At 38.2% G+C, this 11448-nt stretch overlaps 1 protein-coding gene across 1 annotated transcript; it reads right to left on the reverse strand.

The window, feature by feature from the left end:
* Window positions 1-3243: 3243 nt before the first annotated feature.
* LOC137169864 (lactoylglutathione lyase-like) lies at window positions 3244-10430 on the reverse strand. Its single transcript, XM_067573269.1, has 6 exons — window positions 9579-10430; window positions 7780-7862; window positions 7537-7677; window positions 6747-6814; window positions 6420-6509; window positions 3244-4452 (listed from the first exon to the last, which is right to left on the reverse strand). The coding sequence occupies exons 1-6, from the start codon at window positions 9645-9647 to the stop codon at window positions 4358-4360; spliced, it is 546 nt and encodes a 181-aa protein (XP_067429370.1). The 5' UTR covers window positions 9648-10430; the 3' UTR covers window positions 3244-4357.
* Window positions 10431-11448: the final 1018 nt, after the last annotated feature.

Below are 11448 nucleotides of genomic sequence, written 5' to 3' on the forward strand. Positions count from 1 at the left end.
AGCTGATTGTTTAGCTGAGAAAACAATCTCACCACAAAGTCCGTTCAGTAGCTGTTCTGGAGCTTTCGATCATGTGTATGATCCTCCTCGTCAGCTAGAGTTTATGCAATCTTCATTGTATTGGAGATGTTCAAATATCCAGTTTTTTTCTGAACACTTTAAGGATCACGTTAGCTTAAAAGTTCAGGTAATAAAAACACAAAAACATGAAATATAAACAATAAAAAGCTGAAATATAAACATGTGATGTAATTAAAATGATCCACTGAACAGACCTTACAGTGTTTTCTCAACAAGATTCAATTAACAGTAAGAAAATCTGGAAAACAAAACATTTTTAAATTCAAACTCTTAAACTTAAGAAATCTGTGAGTGACCAGATGACATTCACAAGTTGGAAAAGTCTTACAGATTTAAACTTCACACACTCTTACACACACACACACACACACACACACACACACACACACACACACGATAATCCACTCCTTCTTGCTCTTTGCCTTCATCTTGCAGTTGATTTACACGCTGAAATCACTGTTGGACCCGTTAAATCCTCCCAGAGAAGAAAACGGCGTCATTTCCAGCTGAATGGAGGATTAAAGGCTGACAGGCCTGGGAACAGCTCCGCAGGCCGTAAATCCGCCCCGGTCAGCCGACACGGTTCTCACGCCGGGACGTCGCTTTGAAGTGACCGGCGGTAAATTAGGTGACATGAGCCGGTCAGCACTTTACATACAGAGAGAGAAAACAGAGCTGATAGAAACCGTATGAGGAGACACTGAAGAAACCAGAACTAAATAAGTAAATCAAAATAATACAATAATAAATAATACAAGGGAGTAACTGTGTTCATCCGCCAAACAATATAGAACCAAATCATCGCTAACGACACACATGAATCATTATTTCAAAACTGTTGACAGATCTTTTGGCTCCATTAGCTGTACTGACAGTAAGTACTGGTGATTTGCAGTTTAAGATTTCAAAATGCTACAAATGGTTGAAAATTTGACTTTTTTTTACGCATTTAGTTGTTTTTACTATTTATATTTTGTATTATTTAAAGGGGACATATTATGCTTTTTGTGGTTTTCTGTTATCTATATCCTGTTATGATGTCAGATGTTAAACATGTTCCAAAACTTGAGGTGAACGTATGTAAAAATGCCCCCCTGCAAGTCAAAACCCAGGGCTTCCACCTTGGTACATTTAAGTATCAAGAGGTGAAAATCACAGTACAACAGACACAGGCATCGTTAGCTAGTTAACGTTAGCTTCAGCGGCTCTGGGTAGCTTGTGGAGAGAGAAAGTTATGATGTCCCTTACATGACTTTTGGGTGTGTCGTCTTTCTAATTATGTATTTTTACAGGCGAATACTTCAACAAATTTATGACAAACTGCAACTTTCTTGACTTGCAAAATAATCTTATAAATATGTGTAATTCATGGCACAATTCAAACGGGATCAAAAAATGATTTGTCTCTTGCTGTTGACTGCCGTACATATTTTTTCCAAGTTAGGTCCCATGGTGGTCCAGCAGATGCTGTTGGAGGGGTCAAAGGGTACAGATGAGCTCAGCCTAAGGCCCTTGGGGGGCGGGGGAGGAGCATGTAAAGGTCTATGACTGACCCTTAAATGGGATCAAGTCAAACAATTTACTTACTGACTTATATCACTGACAATACAATTTATATGTATTTAAATGATAAATAAATTCATTGTTATAATTAAAACACATTTCAACTTGTCATCTGATCCTCCACTGTTATTGTGAAAATGGTGCGAAACACTTGGCCAGTCTGATGTGCAGAAAACACGTGCCCCGCTAGCCTGACGAGCTAAGTCAAAATGCCTCACCAGTAATCAGAGGCTCATAGAAGAAAAGCGGACAGAGAGAACAAGAAAATGAAAGGAGCAGAGAGGCAACAGCCAAATTTCTGGCCAAAAAAAACATGTGAAGAAGCACCGGGTATGACAGGCGAAGCTGAACATAGCAAAGGTGAGGAGCTACGCAGACTAGCAAAAAAACTTTAGCTAGATGAACCTTTAACATTAGCACATTCATGTAACTAGATTAAAAAACACAACACTGCCCTTATAAGGCTATTGTATTGCAACCAGCTGGTGTTACTAATGCTTGAAATGAGCGAATTGTTAGACCTAAAGTCAGCAAGAATCAGACTGTTCCTATGATATCACCGTCTATCAGAGAGTGAGTATCCCGACACAGAGCAGGTCCACTTCCCCAGAGTCTTCTGCTGACTCAGATTCAGAGTCGCAGATAGATGCATGAGATGAGGCAGCACAGGAAAATAAACAAGTATGCCTATGCGATGATCCTGGACTACGGCCAGAAAATATGAAGGATGCTGACAGGGAGGAAATCGTTCTCCGGATAGGCTTGGGAAAGAGAGTCCCCTTTGCTGAGACTATATAATGAGCATAAAAGACATAGACAGTACGGCAGACAAAAGTGAGAAAGACTGGCTGGGCTACAGGGTCAGTGAAAAGGCACTGTTTTGCATTCAATGTGTTCTTTTTTCTTTCGAGCTTGAAAACAAGTCGTGCAGCGGTCTTAATTCTAAGAAAAGAATGAAACTGTCAGAGATAAAGTGGCATAAAATATACAGACAGTTTCCAGAGTACAAGAGGGGCCTTGCACACCAGCTTTGCTGCTGGAAATGGAAAAAACCCTTCAGAATTTCAACCAAGTAGGGTCCATTTGATAGATTTGACAGTTAATAGCAAAACGTTTAAGCTATGCTAACCGTTTCATGTACGTGAATGGAAGATGCTAATGATTAGCTTCATACTCTGGGAGGTATAGTTAAATAAAAACAAAGATTTGGGTGGTTTAACCTGTTTTGCTACTTAGTCGATTAGTCAAGCTTTCTAACCAAGTAGGGTCCATTTGATAGATTTGGTAGTTTATTCCATATCAGAAAAACGTTTAACTGAATGACTAGAAAAAAAACAGTACTTGAGCTGAAAGTGAGCTGTCAATCAAACGTGATCTGGACACGCCCACACAGTCCTGAGAAATGGTTTGAGCAGCCAAATGAGCTGTTTTTAAGCTAAGTTTTCTAATAGTTATGAATGTTTATTTTCATTCAGATTTTTGTGGATGCTTAATGAGACACTCAACTTAGATATCATATATGCATTTTTATGATTTTTAAGCCACGTTTCCAGGGGCTTTAAAGGAATCTGGGATAGAAGAAACTGATGCACACAGAAATAGACAAAAACAAGGTGTTATTAGAGAGACTGCTGGGTGTAGCACTTCATTTGGCCTGCAGAGACAAGGCTTTTAGAGGTCACTCAGTTATTTCCTTGGCACACCGGAGCTACTGGGTAAATATATCACATGAGCATCTTCAGAAAGTGAGAAAGCACCAACAACAGGGGCAAAAAAAATGCAGGTTAATTATCTCTCTGCTGACAGTCAGAATGAATTTATTAATATATGTGGCGCCCAGGTTTTAGAAGCCATTCCTCTATAATATGTGATGCTACGCCTGACGTATCTCGTAAGGAGCAGGATGTGATTATGCTAAGATATGTTCACAAACAAGATGAAGAGTGGGAAATTTGAGAGCAGTTTCTCAAATTCAAAGGCCACAACATTGATAATGCAGAGTGCTGTGGTCAGGGGTTCGATAATGGCTTTAATATATGAAAATTTTTGTCCCTCTGTCCATAACTCCTAATGGCTGGCCTGGCAGAAGAGGAGGGACTTCGCCTCTCTATAGAGCCCCAGAATCTAAATATAGACCTGGAAATATGGATGATATGTCCTCTTTAAGCTATTTTTCTATTTAATATCTAAAGTGACCCTACAAACCTTTTTGCTCAAGTTTTTGATGCGCACAGAAACTATCACGGTCTCCTATTTTTGTCACACTAACTTATTCAACTTTTTGAAATATTTGTACAGACATTCTTGTTATCCAGAGGTTGAAACTTACTTTTCCTCAAATTATAATTTGTCCAATACTTTGTTTTATGACTGAATGTCTCATTTTCATCGTGGTCTTGATGTTGAGTGGTCGATGTCACGCTCCTATTCATGTTGGTGCTCAGAACTCGTAAAGCATCCACAGCTTGAAAGCGTAATATTACAATTTCAGTCTTAACAAAAAAATACAACAACAGACTGTCAACAGATTCAAAGCAACAACAACTTTTTTCCTTTTTTTTTTTTTTTTTCACACATAACATAACAACATAACAAGACAACAACATGTCTAACAAGGAGAGCTTATGTAGGTAAACAAGGGTTTGTCATGTAAAAAAAAAAAAAAAAGTTAATTTAGCAGTTATCCAACCGTGATGCACAGTGTGTCTCTGCTCTAAGGCGACATTAATGAGACCATGTTGTTAGGACTTAAAATCTCGATCCAGTAGCCATCAGGATCCTGAATGAAGGCCAGATCCTTCATTTTACCTGCGAGGAGAGAAACATGGTTGTAGTTACTTTAATAAACATTTAACTGACTTACATTCACTCTCTGGAAACTAAACCTAAACCAAGTGTTAACCCTAAGATTTGTGTCCACCATTGAGTCCCAATGGTGGAAAGTAACTGGTGGAAAGTACATTTACTCAAGTACTGTTCTTAAGTACAAATGTGAGGTACTTGTACTTTACTTGACTATTTCCATTTGATGCTACATTTCAGAGGCAAATATTGTACTTTCTACTCCACTATATTTATTTGACAGCTTTAGTTAGTTTGAAGATTTGACACAATGGATAGTATAACAAGCTTTTAAAATACAACACATTGTTAAAGATAAAACCAGTGGTTTCCAACCTTTTTGGCTTTTGACATCTTACAAAAAGCAGTGTGTAGTCGGGGTCACATTTCACATGTCTATGAGTTGTTAACAGCTCCACCAAATAGTGATTTTTCCCTCTAAACTTCTCACATGCTTTCATTTCAATAAATGTCCAAATGATGCAATATTTCAGCAAAAATCAAAGATTAGAGAAAAAGTCCAAAAACTGAAAACAGATTTGTGTATCAGAACTTTGTTTTTTCTTCTTTCCTCTCCCATTAATCATCTCACGACCCCTCAGATTTATCTGGTGACCCTTTGGAGGGGCCTGACCCCTAGGTTGGGAACCACTGGACTAAACTAGCTAACTGTATATAAAGTAGTGTAAACTAGCTCCACCTCCAGCAGCTACAACAGTAACATGCTGCTCTAACACTGATGCTTCAGTATTAATAATCTAATGATGTCATATATAATAATATATCAGTCAGAGGGACCAAACCACTACTTTTACTGCAATACTTTAACTACATCAAGCTCATAATACTTATGTACTTTTACTTAAGTAGGATTTTTCATGAAGGACTTTTACTTGTAATGGAGTACTTTTACATTAATGTATTGGTACTTTTACTTCAGTAAAGGATCTGAGTACTTCTTTCACCACTGCTGAGTCTGCATAAAGTGACTCTGAGAGCAGATTTATGTCGCTACCTCTTCTGACCTCCAGTTGACTGTGAGCTCCACCTCCTGGTTGAAACTCATATCAACCAAAGGCAAGTGGATGTTGAAGAGACTTCACCTGTTTTTATGCACATTTTCAATGTGTGCTTTATTTCCATATTTACTGTAGTTGTGTGGCAATTTTCCTGTGCAATGAGGAATTATTACTATAAATTATATTTCAGCTGTGCTCACTTCCACTTTGACCTGTGGTTTAGATAATCTGGACAAACTGGTTTGTTTCTGCAGCTCGTGTTTGTTGCCTTGTTGTTCAAAGAGTGAGGGCAGAGTTTTCATAACCGGAGCTACAAAGATAGTAATAAACTGTGGTTTTCCTTTAAAGCCCTCACTGTGTCAGTTCATATTGTGCTCTCAAACAAGTTTCCAATTTAATTAAATCAAACCACCAGACACAGAGAGTCTGAGACTTGGAGTTGTGGGGCCCTCCAGGCAGTTACCAGGAATGTGAAAAATTTCCTTTTTCATATTGGAGACTCTTCCCTGCTTTTAATTTCTAGACTGAACATACAGAGTTTGTCTGCCTTACACAGAACTACTCTCCGGAGACTGAAAACGTGCTCGCTGTTATTAGTCGGTGGAGCAATTTCCAAACAATGAAATGTGACCAAACTATTCATAATGAAGGAACGTGTCACCCAGTGCAGTGGTGTGGCTCAGTGACGTGTTTTTAATAGTTTTTGGACAACAACAGAGGTCTACGGAACAGAGGAATAAGATATATCAGGCTTTGGATTCACACATGATACTTGTTAGTAGATCAGTTCATTGTTGGTTTGACTCCAAACATGAGATTTGTTGACAATAAGGAAAATATAGAAAATCGCAGCCTTATTCTTCAAGTTGCTACTTAGTTTGATAAATACACGCTCTGACTTTTCCAAACAGTCACCTGATTCTGGTTTCTTGACAAACGTCACTCCTTGCGCTTCGAATACTTTGCAGGCAGCGTAAACGTCAGGGACAGCAATGCCGATATGACCTGTGACACCAAGACGGCAGGTTACACCCAAAAAACACACAACAACAACAACAACAACAACAACAACAACAACACAACAACACCATCATAAAGAATACATGTGTCATCTGTTAAGTGGTTTTGGTAAAGGAGGCAAATGTTTTGGAAGAAGTCAGAAAAAAAACAGTCAATAATGACAAACAAAACATATTCTGATAAAAGTCAGTTAAGTCAGTAAAACTTTTAAGAACTACTCACCAAATCCTCGCGGCTCGTTGTTCCCGTTGTGATAAGACAGACTTTCATCTGACTCTGAACCCCAGTTACTGACAGACAGAGAAACAACATCCATTAAAACACTGTGAGATTCATTACAGAGCTGCAATGATTCATCAATTAATCGATCATTTGATGAACAGAAAATTAATTGGCAAATATTTTGATAATCGAGCAAAAATGTCCATATACTTTCTGGTTCCAGCAGTTTTTCTTTGTCATATATTACAGTAAATTGAAAATCTTTGGGTTTTGCACAAAACAAGTCCATTGAGGACGTCAGCGTGGCCTCTAAGACATCGTGAATACAATTCCCTCACAATTTTTTAACAACAATAATCAGCAGATTATTCAGCAAAGAAAATAATTGTTGAATTGAACTTTATTAGGAACACCTGTGCAATCTAATGCACTCCTATACAACAGCTCTGCTATATATTCTACTTTGACAAAGCTTACACATCTTCAGTTTTTGTTGACATTGTAAGACTTTTCAAGATTCCCTGCAAGTTCTTCCACACCAAACTGGTTAAAACATTTCTTTAAGGGGCTGCTTTGTGTGCGGAGGAATAATGAACTGTAATGATGAAACAGAAAAGGGACAAACACAAACTGCGAGATGCTTTTGTGTAAAATATTGCGTGCTGTTACATTAAAAGTTCCTTTCATTGGAATTAAGGAGGCAAAAACAGAAAAAACAGCCCCAGACTAAAAGCATACTTTTGGATGTATAGTGTATGAAAAACATCGATTGTGTTCAGGGTGTACGTACTGTGTGAGCTCTATGGTGGCTCGGCGAGAGAATGTCCACGCCGTCCTCTCCTTGATGTCAGCCGGGATGTCTGACTTCTCCTCATAACCCAGGAAGTAGAGGGTGAAACGCATTGAAGGGAAGTCGATTTTCTGGAGCAACCTGGAAGCCACAGAGGAGCCCAGTGGATTATGGGTTAGAGATGGTTGATCAGAGCAATAAATACTGAGTTTAAGTTTGGAGAAGATGAGAGCGAGGACTCACGTCAGGCCCAGGACTCGGGTGTAGAAGTCCAGTGATCGAACTGGATCTTTGACCCTCAGCATTGTCTGCTGCATCATGTAGTCCTGCAGACGCAGAAGTCATCGAGAAAACAGGAAACATGCATCTTTAAAGTGGCGTTGAATTAACTTTTTTATATAAACAATTCATCAAATGAGTACATGTAAGCTGAGAAGGGTCGCTTGTAGTAAAGAACCCACAAAGAAGACTTTTTAGCCTCTTTTAGCTCATAGTTTTGGTTTTTTATGTCACATTTTTACACATTGTCACAACTTTTACATATAAATGAACATCCATGACATTCAAGCCTTTGCCAAACAAGTTGACACAATGCTGATTAAGCCTCTCACCACCAGATAAATCTCTCTGTATTTCACAGTGTACAGTTTTTAAGATTTTTTAAGTCTCATGTCTGGCATGACATTCCTGCACTGGCCGTTTGGCTGTTAATTGTGCAGCTCTTCTAGACTTTCCAAATGTCATTGGACCAAATGGATCAAATTCTGATAGTCATTTCGTGGGACTTGTGTGATGCTCAAAACAATTTATCCACCGATTTACAGCTGCAACAGTAGGTTACAGCCAGTGGTGTACTGGCCATCAGGCATACTGGGTTTCAAAACATATCCGTTTTTACTGGCCCTCTCTGTGCACCTGTCATTCAGGGTGTGCATGAAAGCTTGCTGCATGACTGTGTCAGGCAATCACAGCCAAGCATCCCCCCCCCTTTACTCTCACTGCCAGAGGGGGGAGACAAAAGTCCTGCATTCCAGCTTTAAATGTTAATAAATATCAGTGGTGGAAGAAGTATTCAGGTCCTTTATTTAAGTAAAAGTGAAAAAGAAATACTGTTGTCTAAAAATACTCCATTACAAGTAAAAGTCCTGAATTAAAAATATTATCAGCCAAATGCACTTAAAAGTATCAAGAGTAGAAGTACTCATTATGCAGACCGGCTTCTTTAAGAGTCTCATATTATTATAGTTTATTACATTGTTTGTTTTTATCACTAACAAATACATGTTAGACCATTTTAATGTTGTAGTTCATCATTGTGGAGCCAAGTTTAGATACTTTTGGTAGATTAATAGTAATAGTACTGCATCACATTATATAGGTGTATCATATATTACCTTTCACATAAAGTGCATAACATTTTTTTAATCAAAGCTTTCAGCAGCAGTGCGTCCTTACAGAAATGATGATCTTGATAATTCACTGTAAAAAAAAGTTTCATGGGAGTTACTTTCTGCTAGATAAGTTCTGGAAAGACGAGTTGCTGTTGCAGTTTTTTTTCTGTCATTTGAGCTTTCAGCACCACAAACTAAAAAAAACATTCAGCTCCATTGTCTTGTGGTAGAAGCAGAAATCTCAGAGGCGGATCTTTTTCTTTTTTTAATCTTGTTACATGTAACCAAAACTTTCTGCATGGCAGGATAGAAAAAGAAAATGTTTTATGTGATTTGTCCCTTTAAGAATCAGCAGCAGCTTTAAAAAAATGTAACTTTCAGCTTTGTGTTTGCATTGTTTTCATGCCACAAAGTATAAATCCTGTACTATACTTTAATGTAAAAGTTTCTGTAGCTCAACATACATCCTGTACAAAATGTCAAATCAGTTCAGTCTGGCCTACAGGCATCTGCAGGTCTGAAGCCACAGACGACTTACAGCCAACAGGTCTGACTGCATTACAGCCTCGACACACAGTCTGTACCTGCTGCCAGAGCAGGACAGTAAAGTATACACATTAAAATAAAGTAGACACAGTAGAAAACAGTCACCTTGGTGATGGGGTCTCCCTCTTTGCAGGCAGCGGACATGGCCTCGTCAGACAGACCTCCGCCCTCCATGGCTCACAGATCAGACTGTTCAGATTGAATGAACACACAATATTCTCCTGGGCTGTGGTGCCTTCAGGTGCTGCTTGAAAAACTTGTGTTTCTGAGATGTTATATCTGAGTGCTTTTAAGGAGATAAGAGCATGTTTTTTCCCCCTCTCCTAAACACAACAAAACACACTTCACATTTTTACCATGTGTATTAGTTGATCGACAGAAAATGAATCACCAACTATTTTGATAATTACTTAATCGTTTTGAGTAATTTTCTGTGAAAAAAAAATGCAAAAATTCTCTGGTTCCAGCTTCTTAAAGGACGGGTTCACAGTTTTTCAAGTGTGTCTTAAAACAACAGTCAGGTATCCAAATGAACACTGAGAGAGGTTTTCCTCACTGTAATCATTCCTCATGTTCATACTGACTATTAAAAGATCCTAATGCTAATACTTATGTCGCCTTGCAAGAGTATTTCCACACTGTGGTATTGCTACTTTTACTTTTATAAAATATCTGAATACTTCTTCCACCACTGATGTTAACTTTGCCAAATAAAGTCACTTAAAATCATCTCGGCAGCTCAGGTATTAAAGAATTTCCTGGCTTTGATATTTCTGACAGTCCCTGAATGCAGCATGACCAGGTGTTTCTGTTGAAGGAGTGGCCGTACTCTATGAGTAGATGCTGCCTTTAGCTTTTACCTCAACTACTGTGACTGCAACACCCACAGTACCGACGAGAAAATGCAACCGAGCAGCAAACAGATATAGTTCACTATCAATAAATGCTACCGGCATCACATCCTTATTTTATCTGCTCCACAAAGCGTGGAGCAACCAGAAAATACTGAAAAATAAAGTGGATTTAGTTAGTTTTAGTTTCTCTTTTTAAAACAAACAACAAACACACTGATGTGAGATAAGATAATTAAATGTTAAATGAAGTCTGGCAGGAAACATTTAAGACAAATAGTATTAAAGTTCTAGTATCTTCTGAGTGCATAATTATGATTAAAAGCAAAAGATTCAGTTTAAGAATGTAATCTATATGTTTGTTGTTGTAAACCCTCATGTGGGGGCGAGGGGGGGCTGTCTGTGTAACCTTTTCAGTGTTCAGGTATGTGTGTGTAAATGCAGGAGAAGCCACAGCTGCAAGTCTGGACAGATAACAGAGACGTTTCAGGTAGCAGAGGACGAGTGTATGGACTGAACAACACGACACAGACAACACACCCTGGATCTAGTTCAACTAAAGAAACATGTCATTATCCTCACACAGTAAATACACAGATATTACACACACACAGCAGGTGTGTGCTGATGACTAACACATTATATTTGCATCAAGAATTAATACGTGTACTGATTTTTTTAGCTACTGTCTTTGGATTTTTTTGTAATTACAGCTTCTTTTAAATTATCATGAAGGCTTTGTTTCTTTAAATCCCCATATTATAGCATTAATAAGCACTGACGCTTTATAATGTAGCTGTTAATGCATTTGTCAACAACTAAACCAACTCCTCTTGGTGCATAAACAGATAATGAATTACAATATGGAGTAAGTATGTGACTAAGTATGTGTCAGATGGATGCATTTACACCTGCTGGCCTCTAATGCTTCTTAGATGGATTTATATAAACCAATTTATATAAATCGGTTGTCCTTTAATGCTTTATAGTGTTGCCACAAAAAACCCAAATAATACAAGTTCTGTTTTGGGAAAATTATATAGGCAAATACATGACATTTCCTCTAGCACCACCAGCAGTTTGATATTTTCTGCTTTTAGCGACAGGTCTTGACAACTATTGGG

The sequence above is a fragment of the Thunnus thynnus genome, chromosome 18, assembly GCF_963924715.1.
Source record: "Thunnus thynnus chromosome 18, fThuThy2.1, whole genome shotgun sequence".
NCBI lineage: Eukaryota > Metazoa > Chordata > Actinopteri > Scombriformes > Scombridae > Thunnus > Thunnus thynnus.

What these genes read in the sequence shown, in the direction of transcription:
- LOC137169864 (XM_067573269.1), bottom strand. Translation starts at nt 9,647, where the DNA reads ATGGAGGGCGGAGGTCTGTCTGACGAGGCCATGTCCGCTGCCTGCAAA. An exon ending in AGGGAGACCCCATCACCAAG is followed by an intron (nt 7,863 to 9,578) that starts GTGACTGTTTTC and finishes CTGCGTCTGCAG; the next exon opens with GACTACATGATGCAGCAGAC. An exon ending in TGTCAAGAAACCAGAATCAG is followed by an intron (nt 4,453 to 6,419) that starts GTGACTGTTTGG and finishes CTCTCCTCGCAG; the next exon opens with GTAAAATGAAGGATCTGGCC.